The sequence below is a fragment of the Typopeltis vanoorti genome, chromosome 16 (genome assembly GCF_054136105.1).
Source record: "Typopeltis vanoorti isolate ZY-2024b chromosome 16, IOZ_Tvanoo_1.0, whole genome shotgun sequence".
Lineage (NCBI taxonomy): Eukaryota > Metazoa > Arthropoda > Arachnida > Uropygi > Thelyphonidae > Typopeltis > Typopeltis vanoorti.
The window spans coordinates 105385282-105406276 of NC_143564.1; the positions used below are offsets into that span (position 1 = coordinate 105385282).

The 20995-nt window shown below is 34.2% G+C and overlaps 1 protein-coding gene across 1 annotated transcript in view; it reads left to right on the forward strand.

The window, feature by feature from the left end:
- LOC150098243 (BOS complex subunit ncln) overlaps positions 1-20995 on the forward strand; it is a 351007-nt gene that overhangs the window by 293736 nt on the left and 36276 nt on the right. The window contains exon 12 of the mRNA XM_090406188.1: positions 1064-1117. Within this exon, the coding sequence (XP_090262314.1) occupies positions 1064-1117 (54 nt within the window). The remainder of the gene's footprint in view (positions 1-1063; positions 1118-20995) is intronic.

Sequence of the window (20995 nt, forward strand, 5' to 3'; positions counted from 1 at the left end):
CTCCACCTTTTCAAGGAGTCGTCCGGGTGTTGTACCACCTTACCCCCAGTCCTGAAGATACTTTCAGGTGCAAACTTTGTTTGCTCACACTTGGATAAAAGGATTAAACTAAATTTATTACACTTCTACCTTAGTGAAACCTTCCGTGGGACCATAGGCACAAATAAGTCTCATTGTCCAGCTCCCCATTCTGATATTTGCCCACATCACTCTACTTTAGACTGCCTGCCATTCAAGAAGATTAGCCTCGTATTTAATGTTTTTAAATTTAAAGTTTTTATTTAAAGTTGAATACTATTGCTACTCCTTCTTTTCCTTGATTGTCATTGCCTGAATATAAAATTTTGTATTTATTGCTCAGAAAGATATCACTAGTTTTTGTCTTTTTTGTTTCAGTCACCCCTATTATGTCGATCTGGTACTTATCTAATTCCTCAGCTAGCTCCATTTCTTTGCCATTCAGGCTTCTTATGTTGATCATACCGATCTTTAACTCTGGTGATGTTGAGTTGGGGTGTGTTTTCAGATTTGTTCCCATAGCTGACTTTTCACTGTTCACCCTGGTTCCCTGGTGAAAACAACGGGGGCCTTGTTTAACCGGCGATGCCCCAGCTGTCATGAAATTTTGTCATGGAGTACCATCATTTTGTATATTGGTTTAAGCCAATAAGAATACAATTTGGTTGGCTAAATCCAAAATTGCCAGTCCTTCCTCGTTCGTTCAATATCTAGGTAGATACCCAACAGGGTGCACCACGAGAAGGTGAGGATTGGGCATTAGGTCAGAAGCCCTGGTCGGTTCTCCGCATTCCTTTAAAGGCTATGTGGAGGTCTCCTCTCAGTTATACAGCTTTGACCCTTAAGCACCCCTAAGTGGATTCTACTGTAATAATAATATTTTAAATATACTAATATGTGGTATTGTTAGTGATGTTTAACTATATATAGGAAAAAAGATATTAAAAACATATGAGATTTAATAAATGTTTAGTATGGTGATAATATTAAATTGCTTTATGGATTAAATAACAGATTGAATTTTACAGTTGTGTTTCTTTTATAGTGAACCAGAAGTGGTGTTTTATGAACCAGTAATAGCTGTGATGAATGCATACAGGTAATAATTAGGAGATAATTGATGTTACGTAATGTCAGTTATTGTACGTTTGTACACAGTATGGTGTATGTGTATGTTAAAATATTAATATTCTAAAATTAAATTCAATCATTTACAGTTAGTAATGTGAACTAAGTGTAATAGAATAGACTGTGGATAGCTTTATGATGAAAAGCAAAAATTTGTTTAGGTGAAATGTAAGTAGACCTAATTAAAAGAAATGACAACAGGTAGCTTATGTAAAATTATTTATTTTATATAAAATTTTCAACTAAGCATCAAGGACAGTCTCATTATAATATAAAAATTAGAATAAAGACAGAAGCAAATATTATTGAAGAATAAACAATGTGAAGGCAAAAACATGAATAATGTAGAGCAGCCTAGAGTATAATCTGAGCTAAAGTTTTGATGTGAAAAAAAATTATTAAGTTAAGTTAGTGCTGTTAATGAGAACAATTTTGGATTGGGAATAACTGTAGCCTATCAGATTTATTGCAGTTAGGGTGTTGCAGCAAGATTCATTATTTTCTTTGTAGAAACATTCCTTGAAGAAACTACTTTTGATAGGAATTTAGCATTTTCAAATGACCCATGTGTTTCAAGGTAGTAAGTGTGTTCTTCAAGTCCAGTTCATTATTGCTCACGAAATATTTTATTTATTTATTTATTTATTTAGTGTTTCTTATGACAAACAGCTGCAGAAGAACATGATAAGCATCATGGTTGACCATTGGAAGATGCCTGTCTAGAAAGGAAGCATCTTGTAAACAGAGCAGAAGGCTACATGAATATCAATAAACCCAAGTATTTTTGAGGTGGCGTTCAGATCAACCTTTAGCATGTGGATGGTGACATAGTTAATATCCACCTTAAATATTAGACACACAGAAATTATTGTAATACACTGTAATTAATGCTTTTGTTAATGAAAATCCTATTAAAACAGTTAAGTAGGAAAAGGGCATTTGATATGCTGTATTTTTTGCATCAACAAAGTCCTCGATATAGCAGAAGGATCAAATCCATTGGTATGAGTTAGGATCCAGATTTTAGATAAAGATGCCTGTTGAAACAGAGCATAATGTGCTGGATTTTTTTTTTTTTTTTTTTAAGCAGAAAACTGAATTCTCTCTGGCTGGCAGTGAAAGGAGATCAAAAAAAAGGAAATGGTTGTTTTGTATTTCTAGTGTGAAATAGAGATTAAATGACACTGATCTTGGTGAGAAAGTCTTGAAGGTCTGATACAGATCCTTGCCGGACCACTAAAATATCATCCATATATCTCCATAAATAAGGCACTAGATGAGAACAGAGATCTACAAGTTGTCCAACTTTGTTATGCAGGTAACTTAGGTCTGTACATCAATGCTAGGAGTATAAGAAAAAAAGGAGCAAAATTTGTTGCCTTGTTTTATATGTTGGGACCTCAGATTGTAGGCATTAGGGAGACCTGGCTATCAGAGGCAGACCTAATAACTGATATTGAGTGTAATGGGTCCAGTATTTTTAGGAAGGATAGGAGAAGAGAGGAGGGTGTGCTGTTACTGATAACGGATGACTTGAATCCAGTTAGAGTTGAGACCTATTAATTGTAATACTAGTAGTAGTTTTTCATTTAACTGTGAGTTTGAAGCAATCTGGTTTGAGGTGGAGCCTAACATGTTCTACATAGTGGGATATTGCTACAGACCTAGTGGACTGGTAGTTAGTGATGAAGAAATGCATTGCCAAATAATGATGGTGGGTGAGAAATTGGTAATTATAATGAGGGACTTCAGTTATCTGAACGTTGAAAGGGTAGGTATATAATCTCATGAAAAGAATGAAACTGAATTTATTGAGTTGTTTTAAGAAAATTTTATCAAGCATCATGCGACAGAAAACTTAATGTCAAAGAGCGTCAAGATCTGATTGTAGTGTCAGAGGGGATTTCAGTTAAAGATGTAACTATTCTGCCTCCAGTTGGGAACAGTGATCTTGAAGTACTCACTCGGAAAGTGACTAAGTTTATAAATGTTCCTTTCAGAAAAGGTTACCTGCTGAACTGCAAAGCAGGAAATTATGACCAACTGAGGAGTATACTGGGCACTGTGCCATGGTATCAGTTGTTGGATGAGAAAGATATCGACAGTGCATTGGAAGCATTTAAAAAATACTTCATAATGCAATATTGGAATGTCCCTGAGCGTGCAAGGAATAAATAAGTTAGGAGTGAAATGGATGTGTGATCTAATTAAGCAAGAAATTCATAAGAAAAAAGATGATGTGGAAGAATAACATGATAAGGATGATATGAGTTATGAAAATTATAAGGAACAGTCTCCAGGTGAGTCACAACTGTTGTACAAAAAGCTGGCTCTGCAAGCTAAAGACACCCCAAAAAGAATTCTGTCAATATGATGCAAGTAATAGAAAGAATGAATATGAAAGAATAACTCTACTGAAAGTAGATTGTATGAAGGTGACAGATGCAGAAGAGATTGTTCAACTAACTAATGAGTTACCGATTTGCTAAAAGCTATCAACCTGGTGTATGCAACATTGTGCTCACTGCTATCTCTTCGTGCACTGGATTTTTATACACACACACACTGTGTTCCGATCACCTGGACACAGTTGTACTGTGTCTGGGTGACCAGGAATTCACGTAGTTTGAAAGAGGCATTGTGATAGGATTGTATCTTTGGCAAATTGTTGACAAAATGGGCCTTACCAGGTAAATAATCAGTGATACCACACTGAGATGGAAATACAGGGATTCAACTGCAAGTACTACCTGCAGTAGACGACCCACCACACTCACCGAATGTGACCGTAGGATGCTACGAAGGATAATATGAAGAAAGAAGAAACTGCCATTTGTCAGCCGACACATTGAATGCAGAGTTTTGAACATCAACTAGAACACGAATCTGTACAAAAACATATAGAACTGAGACCTAGAACATGGGTCTCAATGGTAGATTGCAATATGCAAGCACCACATTACCCGAACCAACATACAATGTCATCTTCAGTGTGCAAACAATATGTACAGTAGGACGTCGAAGCTTAGAAAGCTTTGTTATGGAGTGAAGAATCACACTACACCTTCTACCGAGCAGATGGATTGGTGTGGCAGATACCCACTGAACATCTCTTACCAGAATGTGTAACCCCAACTATGAAATTCGGAGGTGGCAGGGCGATGGTATGGTCCTGTTTTTTCTAGTTTGGCCTTAGACCTCTGTTTGTGGTGCCATGAACATTGAACTCTGAAAGGTACTGAGCATTCTGGACAATGCACTGCTTCCTGCTTTGTGGCATTTCTACAGAATTGACCACTATCTTTTTCAGCAAGACAATGCACCATGTCATAAAGCTGCTGCTATAACTGCTTAGTTTGTGGACATGAACATCACCACACTTGACTGGCCTCCACAGAGCCTGATCTCAATCCTATTGAACATCTGTGTGATGAACTGGAGCTTCGAATGTGGTCAAGGTACATCTTCCTCACCACAGTACCGGACCTCATCATCATAAGCTTAGAGGAAGAATGGTCTAAAATTCCCATTGATCGCTATCGTATGTTTGTGAAAAATATGCCCCATAGAATTGTAATCATCGCATAGAATTAGGTTCTACATCTTAAGGTAACGCTGTTGCTGTGTGTTCCTCACATTATGGTGTCCGTTGACTTCTTTCATAGTAGTGTGTGCACTGTATTTACTTGAATATAACTTGCCTTTGCATATATCTTGCACCCCTCATTTTAATTTATGAAAAAAAAGAAATTAAAAAGTTTCATCACATATGCCTAGTAACATAACTTCGTAACAAAAGTTTACAGTAAATGGATTTAATATCCCACCGTGGGCATGGATATTTGTAATTTTCTTTGGAAGTAGTGGTGGTGGTCGGCAGTAGGTGGCGTTGGTGTAGTTTCGGTCAGTTGGTGGAGACAGAGCTGTGGAGCAGGTGCCCTCCCTCGATGAGTCTTTGGACTCCCTGGAGGTCTCAAATAATAATAAAATAATATAGTAAACAAGGTAATAACTTTTTTTAATGATAATAATAATCTTATTAGTCTTTGAGTATTTACAAATCAGATACTCATGTGGATGTAGATGAAGCAGTTCATTTTCCCATGGAATTTTTAAATTCACTTAATCCACCTAGATTGCCTAGTCACAAAATTAAATTGAAAATAAGTGTTCCTATTATGTTGCTCCGAAATCTGCAACCCCACCAAATCTTTGCAATGAAACTAGGCTTCAAGTAAAATTGTTAAAACCAATTTTACTTGAGGGAGGTCCTCGTATCAGAGAAATTGTCTTCATTCCTAGGATGCCCCTCCTCATTCCTTCAGACTATCCATTTGCATTCAAATGGTTATAAGAGTTTGCTTTGCAATGACAATTGATAAATTCCAAGGACAGACCCTTAGATATGCAAGTTTAATGTTGGCAAAGCCGGAGGGCTTTTAAAGAAACAAAATGTTATCGTGCATTTACAGTAATTGTTATCATACAACAACTATAGAATATATATTTTTTTTTTTTTTTCCAATATTCACATTTTGGTTTCTGTTTAGTATGAACATACCATATGGTTTAGATAAATATGCATACTACCAGCAACAACAGTAGTAATATTAACAACAATAATAATTTAATATTATTATTTTTATTAAGTGAATTTAACAAGTAAATCTGGATTATGATAAAAACTTTTTAATGATAAATTTAGTTATAAAGAGTACTGATAGATGTGGACTAAGAAAAAAACCCATTATTGTTATTTGTGGCATAGTATAATTATTAAAAGAACACGCAAGACCACAGTAATAACTTTTAATTAATAAAGTACAGATATTTCATACTAAAACTAATAGTACATCTTCAGTGTTACAAACAGTTATAGGAATTATTGTGTTATACACAGAGAATAAAGTACATGTAACGAAGAATGAAGCTCATTGTAATAATAATAATAATAATAGATAATATAGGTTAAGGTAATGTGACCAGGAGTCACATTCACCAGCATCAACTAATTTATTGATGTTCCCAACAGTAGAAGATGATTGACTAGTAGATCGAACTGCTGTTTTTCTCAATATTGTATTATTTTTTAGATTAATACTGTTAGAGATATGCTGTATAAAAGTAAATAATTCATGTTGTAATACTGTGACCTGTTCTCCTCTAAACAGTGTTTTTTTTGGGGGGAGGGGGGGAGAGACACTATAAAATTCTATATAATGGCTGTGGAACCTTGCTCCATGCCCTAATCTCGATAGATCTAATGGGTTATGGCTATCCCATTTTAGAATTTGCTCTCCACTGCACGCCCAAGTTAGATTTTTCTTTTTTTTACTTAATTAGGACTTGATCACAGATTAGATAGTACTGCACTGCATTATTCACATTTTGGTTTGATATCTGTGCAAAAATTTTATATGAAATAAATCATGTCAAGTAAGTTAGCTGTTATTTCTTTTTTAAAAAGCAAAAACTATATAATATAAAAAAAATAAAATAATATAAACGCATAAATAAGTTTATATTATTAAAAGAATCCATAATTTGATATAAACTTGTTGGTTTAATCCACAAGAAGCTATGGAACTAAATATAAACTCTGATCATTGCTACATAATTTTATTTATTTATTTGATTTATGTTTTTCATTAGAGTGAATGAGTGTGTATTTAAATTTTGAATTATTTGTGATTTATTAAATATGCTGTTTCTTATGTGTGCTTTACCTGCACATTTATACATATAAAATAATTCTTATGCTATGATTCTACATTGCACTTGAAAACATGTCTTCATACATTATAAGTTTTGTATAGAAATCCATTCCTGAATTATAAGTGAAATGGAAAGTAACTTATTCAAATAGAGGCTCCAGCTGTTGTTTAGTTCATACATACAGTGACTGCTATGCTGAGGAGACACTGAACCTGAATAAGAACAAAGAGATTACAGAAAGTTGATTTTAAAACAAAATACTTTTAAGAAAAAGTTATTTTTTGGTTAAGGGAAGAATTTTTTTTGTGTGGAAAGTGAAAGATAAATTAGTTTTAAGCTCACAGTAGAACTCTGAAGCTTATAGTGAAATAATTTAAAGAATTCTTAATAGACAGTGCCGTTCCTCACATGTTCATTGGTGAGGAAATTCTTTCTTTTAAGAATTTTGCAGTATTCATAATTTAAGGTTATTCTACCATCTTAGAAAATAGTATTTATTAAAAAAATAAATGAAGTCAATGAAGTAAATAAGTGACATGGAGAACATAATCCTACTTGTAAGCTGACAGAAAAAGATAATCGGATTGAATCTATGGGAAACGACACTGGAATGGAAAAGGTAAAACAAAAATGGAAACGACAAAATATAATACACATAGCAAACTGGAATGTAAGAGGAATAGCATATAAATAGAATTAGACCAGTTATTAAATGAAAGAAACTTTAAAATAGCAGTAATCACTTAAACAAAAAAAGAAATTAACAGGAACTATGAGAACTGAAAATTTTAATGTGATATACAGTGAAGTCGACAGAGACCAAAGAACACAAGCAGAGTCATGATTTGGATTCATAATTCCCTTTCAAAACAGTTAAAACATTATAAAGTATGGAATGAAAGAATAATAGAAGCTAGAATAAAAATAGATAGAGGCTGTTTAACAATAATTGGTTTATATGCCCCAGAAGAAGGAAGAGAATAGGATAATATTGATTTTTATAATCAGTTACAAAACATATATAATAAAATAAATAAAAATGATTACATAATTTTAGCAGGAGACTTAAATGCAAGAATTGGAAACATGAAAATTAATAATAATATAGGAATACATGGAGAACATACTCCAAACAGGAATGGTAAAAAATTGATCGACTTTGTAGTTTATAATAACCTAAAAATAATGAATTCCTTCTATAAACATAAAGACATACATAAATATACTTGGGCAGCAAGAGGATGGAAATCAATATTAGATTACTTCGTATTAAATGAAAAGACATCAAAATTTTCACTAGATGTTAGAGTTCACAGAGTATATGAAATAAGCAGTGACCACTTCCTTGTTAAAATAAAATTAAGATTGCCACCTAAATGACTACAAGTAACAAGAACAGAAAGAAAAATTGAAACATTTGTTTATAAACTAGACTAATGAATGATACAAATGCAATGGCTATATCAACAAAGAATTAACCAATATCTATATAAAATAAAACAAAATGAAGAAACAGAAATATAATGGCCTAATATAAAAACGATACTAAATGCAGCAGCAAATGAAAGCTTAGGAAAGACCAAAAAATTCAATAAAAGAAAAAAACTGAAGATCTGGGATGATACAATCAAAGAAATAATCAAAAAGAAAAAAGAATATCACAAATGGTTAAGCAGTAAAAGATTAGAAGATGAAATAGAATATAAAAGAATAAGAGCCATAGCTAAAAGAGAAGTTAGAAAAAGACAGAGAATCATGGAATAAATTTGTTTCTAATTTAGAACATGATTTATATAAAATAAGACCCAATGTATATAAGATTTTGAAACACTTAAATGCAGATACCAAAGAAAACATAAAATTAAACACGGAATTGAAATTAGAAGAATTTCTAAATTACTCTGCAGAACTGTGGACAGACAAATATTTAAAAAAAAAAAACAACTGGCAAACAATTAACAAAAATTAAAAACAAAATAACTAAAGAAGAATTAGAAATCAGCCTGAAAGAAACAAGAAATGGAAAATCACCTGGAAAAGATAAGCTAGGTTCAGAACTATATAAATACGCAGGAACAAGATTCAAAGAAAGACGTATTATTTTTAAATAAAATTTACTCAACTGGTATCCCTCCAATAGAATGGAAAAAAGCAATTGTGATTCCTATCTTTAAAAAGGTAATAGAGATGACCCTAAAAACTATAGAGGTATCAGTATACTAAATTCCTGTTACAAAATATATAGCAGAATCTTAAATAACAAACTAATGAAATATTCTGAAAACTTTATTCTAGAAGTACAGAATGGATTTAGAAAAGAACGATCATGTATAGACCTGGCCTTTTGCCTAAAATTAATAATAGAGAAAAGAAGAGAATACAATTTAGAAACACATATTGCATTTGACAAAGTTAAAAGAAACATATTATTTAACATATTAAAAGAAAGACAAATACCAAATAATATCCTAAAAGCTATCGCAAGTATATATGAAAATAATCAAATACAAATAAGATTAAATCATGAGCTATCATATACGAGAGAGATAAACCAAGGGGTCCTACAGGGATGTCCCCATTCAGCAACTCTTTTTAATATCTACTTAAATGAAATAATAATAAAATGGAATAAAAATTTACATCAAGGAATTAAACTTTCTCCTGCAGTTAACTTAAACACTCTCCTCTTTGCCGACGACCAAATAATAATTACAAATTCTGAAGATAACTTACAGAAAGCTATTTTAGATCTAAATGAGATATCCAAAGATTATGGTATGATAAAATCAACAGAAAAATCAAAAACTATGGCATTTAAAGGACAAGATCCAGTAAAAACTAAAATAGTAATAGATAACAAGATCTTAGAACAGGTGAATTCATTTAACTACCTAGGATGTATGATCACATATGAAAATGAAAAAGATATAAACATAAAAATTGCAAAATATTTAAAAATAATAGGTGTAATTAACTCTATATTTAAACCAAACCTAGTTTAAAAACAAACCAGGCTAAAAGTATACAATACATTAGCCCTACCAGTCTTAATGTATGGAAGCGAAATCTGGACAATAAAACAAAAAAGACAAAGATTAACAACAGCAGAAATGAAGTTTATGAGAAAAACTGCAAAGTATACCCTATTTGATCACAAAAGAAAGGAAGATATTATGAAAGAATTAAACCAAGAACCAGTAATAGAAAAAATTAAAAAATATAAACATAAATGGATGGAACACATTCAAAGAATGAAAACAGAAAGATTACCAAAATAAGCCTTAAAGTACAAGCCATTAGGAAAAAGAAAACCAGGGCAGCCTCTTAAATGATTCACCGATGACTTCTAAGGCCGGAACAGGCCATGCTAGGCCTAAATCCTTGATATGCATGATGATGATGATAAATGAAGTCAATCTGCATCAACATGGCAGGTGAAATGTTGACTCCATCTTCGTGAATATGTAACAGTATATAAAGGCACATGATTATAATATAGTGAGTAACTAGTAAATTGGATTCTGTTCAGTGAAGTTATTACGCACACATATTAAACAAAAGAACTCTGTAATCTTCATTTGCAAATTGACTAAAGAATAACTGTCTTTTGTACATAAAAAAAAAAAACAGTAAAACAGTTTGCATAGCTAGTGAGAAATCAGTTTAAAAAATATCGTACTCCTGGTTAAAAAATTTCAGTGATTTTATAGTGATTAAATAAATATTTTTTCCTCTTTGGTGTTATTTTACCATTAAGCCTTATTATTGCCTAGTAATAATATTCAGAGCAACATATAAGAATGTCATCCCCCCCCCTCATATTTCAGAATGCTTTTTTATACATTTTGTGTTACACTCAGAATAGGAGAAGGCATATGAAAGTTATAGTTGTGTTTTTTATTTCCCCCCCCCTCCCATTTCATTTCGTCTTTCATGTGGCAAGTTATCTTCTGGTATATACACTCACAGGTATATCAGATATTATGACTAATTTGTGATTAACACCTCTCTTCAATATAGATCTATTATTTGGTCAGATTTCTCATGTACGAGGGTGGTCTGAAAAGTTCTCATCTCGACCATAGATGGTGACACTATTGGCAAGATTTTTTTATTTTTTTTTCTAAGTTGGTACATCCATCATAAGCATCTAGGTGAAATTGCAAGTCATTCTGTCAAGTAGTTTGTTCTATACAGCTGTCTGAAGCAAAAGTATCTGTATCCCTTGAAGTGGATAAAATTGAGTATCGTGCGGTTATAAAATTCTTTGTAAAAGAAGGTTTAAGGCCAAAAGAAATTCACTCGAAGTTCATAAAAGTTTATGGTCACTCTTCTCCTTTGTTTTTGACAATTAAGAAATGGGCTGCTGAGTTTAAACATGGCCATACCAACCTTGACAATGATACACATGAAGGAAGTCTAAAAAATGCAACAACACCAGAAATCATTGATCAAGTGCACAACATGGTATTGGATGACCTGCGAGTCAAAGTGCATGAAATTTCTGAGACTGTAGGCATTTGAAAAAAACGTAGGATATATTTTGCATGAAGAATTGCACATGAAAAAGCTTTGTGCAAGATGGGTGCGGCACTTGCTCACAGCAGATCAAAATTGCGCTTGCATGAAAATTTCTGAACGATGCTTGGAGCATTTTAACAAGAATAAAAATGATTTTGTGCATCGATTTATTACAATGGATGAGACTTTGATTCACCATTATACATCAGAATCCAAACAGCAGTCAAAACAGTGGACAGAAGCCGGTTGTTCAATGCCAAAGAAGACAAAGTTGGTTCCATCAACAGGAAAGGTCGTGATATTGATGTTTTGGGATGCTAAAGGCATTTTGTTTATTAAGTATCTTGAAAAGGGTAAAACAATAACCAGGGTTATTATTCCGATCTTTTAACCAAACTAGACGAAAAAATTCATGAGAAAAGACCCAGTTTGCAGAAGAAAAAAATCATCTTTCATCAGGACAATGCACCTGCCCACAAAAGTGTTTTGGCAGTGGGAAAATTAAGGGATCTACACTATGAATTGTTGGAACATCCAGCCTATTCCCCAGATTTTTCTTCTTCTGACTTCTATCTCTTTCCAAAACTAAAACTCTTCCCCATTGGTCAGCGTTTTTCTTCAAATCAAGAGGTGATTGCAGCTGCAGAATATTTGCAGATCTTACTGAGAGCCACTACAATGACAGGATAATGGTGCTGGAGGATCGCTGGACTAAGTGTATTGGCCTTAAGGGAGATTATGTTGAAAAATGAAAATAATTTTGAAATTATAAATTTGTTTTTTCATTGTTAGGCTGAGAACTTTTCAGACCACCATTGCAGTGTGGAGCTGCTGTTGCCTCACAGCCAAATCCAATTGTAAGATGGCAACTACCATTCAAAGGTCGTCCAAAACAGGTGTCCATAAAGTTATTCATTTTTTGCAAGCAAAAGGGGCTTCAAGTGACATTCACCATGAACTGGTTGCTGTGTATGGCCAAAAGGGAATGTCAAAAAAGCAGATGTGTTTTTGGTGCAATGAAATAAAGCTGGCTGTGGTGACATTGAAGATCAACATTAAGTGGGCAGGCCTTCATTGAGCAAGGCAGTAGACAACATTTTGCACATTAAGGGCCTTGTTCTTGAAGATCGGCAAGTGAAACTATATGAAATTGCACAATTGGTGAACTTAAGTAAGTGCTGTTTACGAAATTGTTTGCAATGTCCTTAGCTTTCAAAAGATGTGCCTTGACAATAGTCAGAGGAACACAAGACAACACATATGGAAATGTGTCTGGAGAATCTGTTGTGATACAGTGACAAAGGCAAGGATTTTCTTACTTGCTTAGTCACAGAAGGTGAAACATGGGTTCATCATTTTACCCCTGGAGAGCAAACAAGACTTCATGACCTGGAAACATCAAAAATCGCCTATACACAAAAAATTCAAAACTGTTTCCACTGTCTGAAAACTCATGGCTACAGTGTTCTAGGATTGCCAAGGCATTCTGTTAGTGGACTTCTTGCCAAAGGGAGGGACAATCAGTGCAGAGCTCTATTGTGCAATGTTGGGAAAACTGAAAACCAACATTCAATGCAAATGACCAGGACTCCTGACAAGTAGCGTGATTTTGGTACAACAACAATGCTACTCAAAATACTGCACTCACCACTTGTGAGTTGTTGTGCTGTAATTGTTGGTAACTGCCACATCTACCTTGCAGCTCAGACTTCCATTTGTTCGGTCCTCTCAAGAAACACCTTTCCAAATGGCATTTCACTACCAATGAGGAAGTTCATCAGGTGGTACGATGTTGGTTACTGGGTATGGGCATGGACTTCTTCAGCACTGGTATTGATAAATTGATCTATCGTTGGGAAAATTCATCAATAAATTTTGGAAGTTTGTGGAGAAGTAGTGCATGTTCATGTAGTTCTTGGTGTATAATTTCAGCTTCCCATTATTAAACATCCTTCAGGGGGAAAAAAGTGGACTTCTTGCCAAAGGGAGGAACAATCAGTGCAGAGCTTTATTGTGCAATGTTGGGAAAACTGAAAACCAACATTCAATGCAAATGACCAGGACTCCTGACAAGCAACGTGATTTTGGTACAACAACAATACTACTCAAAATACTGCACACACCACTTGTGAGTTGTTGTGCTGTAATTGTTGGTAACTGCCACATCTACCTTACAGCTCAGACTTCCATCTGTTACCTTTCAGAACCCTCATAATTAGATCTTACATTTTGATCTTTTACAGCATTCCTAACTGCAGCACCCTGACTTATATCATAGTTTTCTGGGTCATTTTCCTGCCATTTTTACTTCAGGCACCTTGTCTTGCTAATCTTGCATTTTCCATTCTCTTTAAGTGACTATATCATCTTAGAATAGCTCTTCTTACACATTGAATATTAATAATAATGTCATGTTGTTTTCTGCTATTTTCATTTTTAATATGACAAATAAGGAGTGGATAGATAATTAACTGAATATATTACTTTTTTTTTTGTGATTCCTCCCCACAAAAGTTTGTAATCCTATAGTACTTTAGTGCCATCTGTGGACTAGGAATTTTTTGTTTCTATTTTATTAATTTTATTTCTTTCTTTATTATTATTTTTTTTGCATAGTCCAGAAACTCTCTTCCAGAGAACAAAACATGGAACTCTTTCATTCCCTTTATGCCTCCATAATGGTTAGTAGTCTCACACCTGGCAATGAAATTCATCTCCTACCTAGAGACTATCATTAATGTCCATGGTGGGATTTGAACCCATAGCCTTTGGTTGGAGAGTGAATATGCTAACTACTTGGCCAACCAGGTTGGCAAATAGGAAAGGAGGCTATACTTGTTTCTGTAATTTAGTAGTTCTGTGGGAAGTTTTCAGTATTGAGAGCAACCTGACAAGTTTTGTACGTCATAAGACTTACATCATCAGGGGTAGTGGTACATAAGTTTCACACAACAAAAGTATAAAAAATTAATTACACATATTAGATGTTTTTGATAACTTCACAACTGTTAAATAGAATTGATAAACCAGAATACAAATGGTAAATTCGTTACTGTATGCATGTTGGAATATTGCTAGTTATGTAGGGCAGACAGGAAGATCGGGAGAAATCTGCATGTCTGAACACATAAAAGATGTTGAAAAAAGAAGACAGCATAAATCAGGCCTGGCATTCCACACAACCACAACTGGCCACCAAGTACTCTGGCAACAAATAAAAATGTTACATATTGATCATAACTGTTTTACAAGAAAATGTAAAGAATGCAATAAAATCAAGACTTAATTTTACATCAAGTATGGTCTGCTTTTATCAAAAATTTAACTGCCATGGACCCAGGATATAGCATGCATGATACCACAGAACATGATAGCAAAAAACTAGCAATGTTCAAACACACATACAGTCAGTGGTATTTAGGTATAGGCCCGGACCTAGAGCGGCAAATTTTGAGGGTGGCAGAAATTTCCGGGCTCTCATTTTTGTAATTATATTTATATTATGAATTTACGATATAAATAGGTTAGGCACGTAAATCAACATGTTCATTAAATATGGTGAGGGCAGCACTTTCTGCAGGCCTAGGGGCAGGAAATACCTAAATATGCCACTGCATACAGTAACAAATTTACCATTTGTTTATTATTTATATTTAACAGTTGTGAAGTTATCAAAAACATCTGTATAATAATTGTTAATAGGCTTTTGTGTAAAACTTTTATGTACCACTACTTTTATGTTACCCCTGATGATGTAAGTCAACATACTGTAATAATAATGACTTTTATATTCATGTTAAAAAATTATAAAATTCGCAACATTTCATAGAGAAACTGAACAACATCTCAATCTCCAATACGGATCTACTTGCCAGCTTAGATGTTACATCTCTAGTCACTAACATCCCTGTGGAGGAAGTCATCAACATTTTAGGAAGTTTGCTCCAAGATATTACTTCTCTGTTCCGTCATTATTTAACATCAAACTTTTTCACATGGAATAAAACCATATATCAGCAATTGACTGGCCTTGCAATGGGTAGCCTCCCTCTCTCCATCTTATGCTGATCTCTTTATGGAAGATTTTGAAAGTAAAATCCTATCACAAGTAGACCCTAAACCCACAGTATGGTGGAGATATGTGGACGATATTTTTATTGTTTGGAACCACACAAAAAAGGACCTGTTAGACTTTCTAAACAAGATCAACTCTTTACACCACACAATCACATTTACTCTAGAACTTGAAAAAGATAATCAATTACCATTTCTGGACACTTTAATGAAGAATCTAACGAATGGTGGTATCAACCTCTCAGTTTACCGCAAACCTACCAAATACAGGACATTATTTACATTTCACTTCCTCCTACCCCATTTCTCAGAAACTAAGCATTGTGCACATGCTGAAGAACTGTGCTTTTCTCCTTACAACAGAGCAACAGGACCTCCAGGAAGAACTATCCCTGATATCTAACAACCTTACCATGAATGGATTTCCTCGAAGACTCGTCCACAAGATACTTTTCTCTGACCCCCCACAAAGACAACGAGATGACATACATTATATTTCTACCATCGTCATTCCATACTTAGGGACAGTTTCGAATAAGATTGCCAGACTCCTTAGACCACATAAAATAAGAGTGGCCTTTAAACCTACAGAAACGATTAGACAATTCTTAAGATTTCCAAAAGATAACCATCCTTTCTTCAAATATGCTGGAGTTTATAACATACCCTGCTTGTGCAGCTTGAATTATATCGGTCAGATTTCAAGGATCCTTGAGATTAGGCAAAAAGAACACATTGGTGACGTCAATAATAGAGAAGAAATAACAGAGAAGAAAAATCGGGGTTAGCTTTTCACTTTTCAAGAACGAACCATGTTATAGAGTGGGATAGAAGCACAATTCCTTATATAGAGGAGGACTTCTGCTCCCGATTTATGAAAGAAGTCACAGCAGTTGCCCGCTGTACACAAAACCTTAACAGGAACCAAGGACTAATCTTGCCCGTGATCTGGAAGACCCTTATTAGATCTCTTAACTCACCAGAACTGAATTACAGTGCCAACCATAGAACGTTCCTAAATAACAAGTGAGATCATGCACGTTCAATACATGTTTTGTACGCACTGTGTTCTTTTGTCTAATATAATTTGAATCGGTTGATATAGTTTGTAACAGTTTTTTACTTTTTAGTGCCTTACATCAGTTATGTACTCTGAAGATGCCAACAGCCTTAGTTGGTGAAATAGTTGGTAAAGCATAGTTGTTTTATCAATATAGTCCCATTATAAGTCTTTTTATGACTTTTATATTCTTTAAATTTTTTATGTATTTCATTCTTGATTTGAGATATATATTCAATATTATTTCTTTTTTACTTGTCTTAGTTATCTTAACTTAACAGTCGTAACTCCGAGTTGTAATTGTTGCTTGGTCTAATCTTATCACCTTTAATCGTTTAGTCTGCAATTTCATTCCCCCCCCCCCCTCTCAAGCTCATAGCTATGCTATTTTTACGTGCGTGTGCGGTATAAATTTAGGAATTGCCTCTGGTTGGAGCCAATTCCTTTGTCTAACTAGTTGGCTTTCTCTAACACTGATCTTTAAAAATTTATTTGTGTAACGACTGTGCCATTAAAGATTGTGCAAAGGAATTGTTTGTCTTTCCTAAATATGTAAGAGAAATGCTCAGCGGAACACGGAAATATCTCTAGATTTCAGCACTAAATCGAGCAACGTTTGAAACTTATAGTCAGTCGTGGCTACTTTTAACTTCAAGGACACACAGATTCTATCTTTTTGTGAGAAGTGCATTGGTAATACGAAATCAGACAAGTTATTTAACAAACAAAACAATTTATTCATACTAAGACATGGTAATTACAATTTAAAGGAAAAAGGATTTCACACATATAAAAATTGTCTGGATCTTATCAATTTAGCTAAGTAGCAATGCAATGCATGTGTCTGGTTCTGAACTTATATCAGTACTTCTAGCCTTTAGCTTAGAGACAATGACAAAACCACATACGTTCACATATATGGCAGACACATGGTTAGTTTCACACACACACACTTCAACTCAATTTAACTTAGATCAATTACAGAATTATGCTTAACTAAGCTTCACATTCAATCTCTCCTTTTAACATTAACAAATGCTCATCATTCTGCAGATAACTATTTCACTATAATTTAGAAGTGTGGTTTTCTGACTTCACAACTTTACAATATGCTAGCAACTATATAATCAACAATTCCTGCTCTAAGGTTCACAATCCATAACTGTTCTACATTAATCTTACTTGAAACTTTTATCTGCCAGTTCAGCATTCAAGATCCTAGAGATCACGAATATAATCTTATTTCCCGTTAGAACTGCAAACAGACACAACTCCACAGCAATGACGATACAGCATTCTCGGAGATCGCTTAAGGAACTTCGCGATTGGACTTCTTGAATAGGCCGACACCGCCATTAAAAATCTCCTATCATTGTCGAAATACTGCTACGGGATATCCTTCCTCCATCCTTGGAATGACTGCACCTAGGAACCTCTTCGAAACGACACTGGAAGAAGTCAGGAACAGAGATCGAGCCAGCGAACGAGCTAGAAGCAGAACGCCTCACGGCCTTGGAACTTCTTCAGATTGAGTTCCCCAGATGTTCTACAAGAAGTTCCTTACCCCCTACGAAATCTGAACTGAGTCATGGCGGCTCACTTACCTTCGCGTCTGGTGATAGCTTCAGGTCTACATTTCTAATCCTGTCTGGGCTATCTCTTTGTTTGTACAATATTGGCAGTCAAATAATTTAGCTATTCATTCTAATATTTTACCAGATTACATAAAACACTTATGAAAAAATGCTAAACTACAAGTATTTTGTATTGACTTTCTTTCCAAGTAAAATCAGTATATAAGAATTTTGTACAAAATTCCTTCTATACAAGATTTTACAATACGAAAATTGTCAGGTTTTAATTGCTTAATACTGAAAACTTCCCATAGGAAAGGAAGCTGTTTAGTATACAAATGAAATGAAAGAGTGCAGGAAGTACACATTCAAAAATACATGAAAGGATTAAAGATATGAATTAAAAAAACAAGTATTAGTAAAATATGAATATAATAAAATCGAATATTAAGGTTATGCAACAAATGTATGAAAATAAATGAAAACTAGTAACAATAAACCTGTAGCGCACATGCCATCAGCAGGATCAGTGACATTGTGCTAGCTGTTTTGAGTAAACAGCATTAGATTAATTTAGATTAATTGAAATGGCCAGGATACACTTTAATTAGTAGAAGTATGAGCTTTACAGGTTGTTAAAAGGGGTTGCTCTGTTTTCTAGCATGCTTTGCTTATCGGTTATTTACCCTTTTTTTAAAAAAAAAAAAAAAGAGAGATTTACACAGAACCTTATGTTCAACAGTCCTAATTCATATTTTCCATTCGTATTTCCTTAATGATCCAAACAGTTAATTAACTTACGTGATTCTACTGTGTGCCATTGTTGGTGCCTTTTAGCCTTCTATGAATATGATCATTAAGTGTTTTTTGCATGATGTATTAGTAATTATGAAGAGTAGCCAGGCAGGTCTCTTAGACTAAGACCTTTTACACTAAGCTGTGTCTTGTACTCCTGTAACATTGCTAAACTGCAGTCCTTTAACAACTAGTGAGACTAATAAACTTAGGATGTTGATATTCACAAGATTATCCCTGCAGTATATTAAAAAAGTAAGCATATACTTCATATGTATGCTTTTTTGAATGCTTATTTTTACTTTTCTTACTTGGAAAACTGGGATAGCCCCATCTATATTACTCCCAAAAGTGGATTTTGCATTAAATAAAGGCAAATGAAGTTGTTCTGAACCCACTTCAATTATAACATCAAAAATGATGTTATAATTGAAGCTGAACAAAAAGCATTATGGAATATCAAAAAAGCATTCAAGTATTGTTCAGAAGTCTTAACAAAAGCAATAAAACAAAAATGATGTACCCACTCAGAAAACAGGGCTCAGGTTTACATTTTCTGGTGATGTCCCATCCATTTATCTACTTGTTCCTGTAATTTTTACTTATCATTAACTTGGTAGTTGCTTCCATGATGTGTGGTCCATGCATTGACAGGAGGAAGAGAGTGGGTGAAAGTACAGAGCTCTAGGGTATTCCTGCATTGGTAGGAAAATCTGAGGTGCAGAAACTAGTTGCCATAACCCAAAGGTTAGAAGGCACCATAGTATGGTAGTTTGTTGAGTAGGCCCTGTGAAGAGATCTAATCATATTCATTAGAAATGTTGAGAGCAATTAAGTGAGTTTCTCTAAACCTTTCCATGCCTTGAATCCAGAGGTAGGTGAGTGGGGCCTATTGCCCCCACTCCATTCACCTCCAGGTAAAGTTGGTTCTTGATAACATTCTCCATAGCTTTTGAGATAACTGAGTGAGAGCAGTTGGACAGTGGTTTGTTTGCTGACTTTGATCACCTTTTTTGAATAGACTGAATGTGGATCTGTTTCCATGCTGCAGGGTAAATGTCATTTAAGTGAGAAAGAGTGAAGAGATGATGATAATTGGTGTTAATTCTGGAACACAAATTTTTAGCATAATAGGTAGGATGCCATCAGGACCAGATGCCCTGTTTGTGTCCAAGTTATTCAGGATTCTTCTGATTTCTTTTTAGCAGAAAACTAGAGGTGGTGTTGAGTAAGTACTTCTTTTTGGTAGTGTTGGGTGTACTTTGCCTTAGTCATTAATGTGAGAATTAGAAAAGAATGATGATGCCAGTAGGTCAGCATATGTCTTTTGTCAATGTTACAATAGTACCTTTAGACTGTTATTACACCCATTGGCTTCTTCTAGGAACCAGAAAGCTCAACTTTCATTAGAACAGGAGGCAAGTTTGTCTGCAATTTTTGTAAACAAAATAGCCTGATTGAATGACAAATTCAAACAGTTTGACTGTCTGGAGCAAATGCCTATAAAAATAAGTGAAGACTTTCTGCAAGAGGCATCAAAACTTTGGTGAGTATAGTTCATATTATTTGCTCCAACCCTTAGGATTTCAGACTAGTCATAGAACTTATCATCCATCATTTTAAGCAGCAGAATGGCTTCTCTCCATGGAAGATTCACCACATCCTTGACTGTTACTAGCCTCTTCCTATGAACAAAGAACTAATGTCAAAAACCCTGAAGAAATATAATTTAGTGCCACATTTTTAACTGTGAGCACTAAATAGTTGTACTAATCTTAATACAAATATTTTGGTACAAGAACCATCTTTATTTGTAGTATGTTACATTGCACAATTCAGAAATCAAACAGCAGTTGAAAGTACATGACAAATGGAATTTTTCCATGTATTCAGTCTTGGTGAACAGCCAGGTGAAAATGATACAATCAGATGAAGCATGTGTACATGCGAGGCAGAATGTATATATATATATGAAACAGTATTATATAATATTAAGAAAGATAACTGTGTGGTATTTCCATAAATACCAGAGTTATCCCTTCATGAACTTATGTCATCTTTTACTTTGGACAAACAAGACACTCTAATGAGAAAGGGCTAAAGGAACACT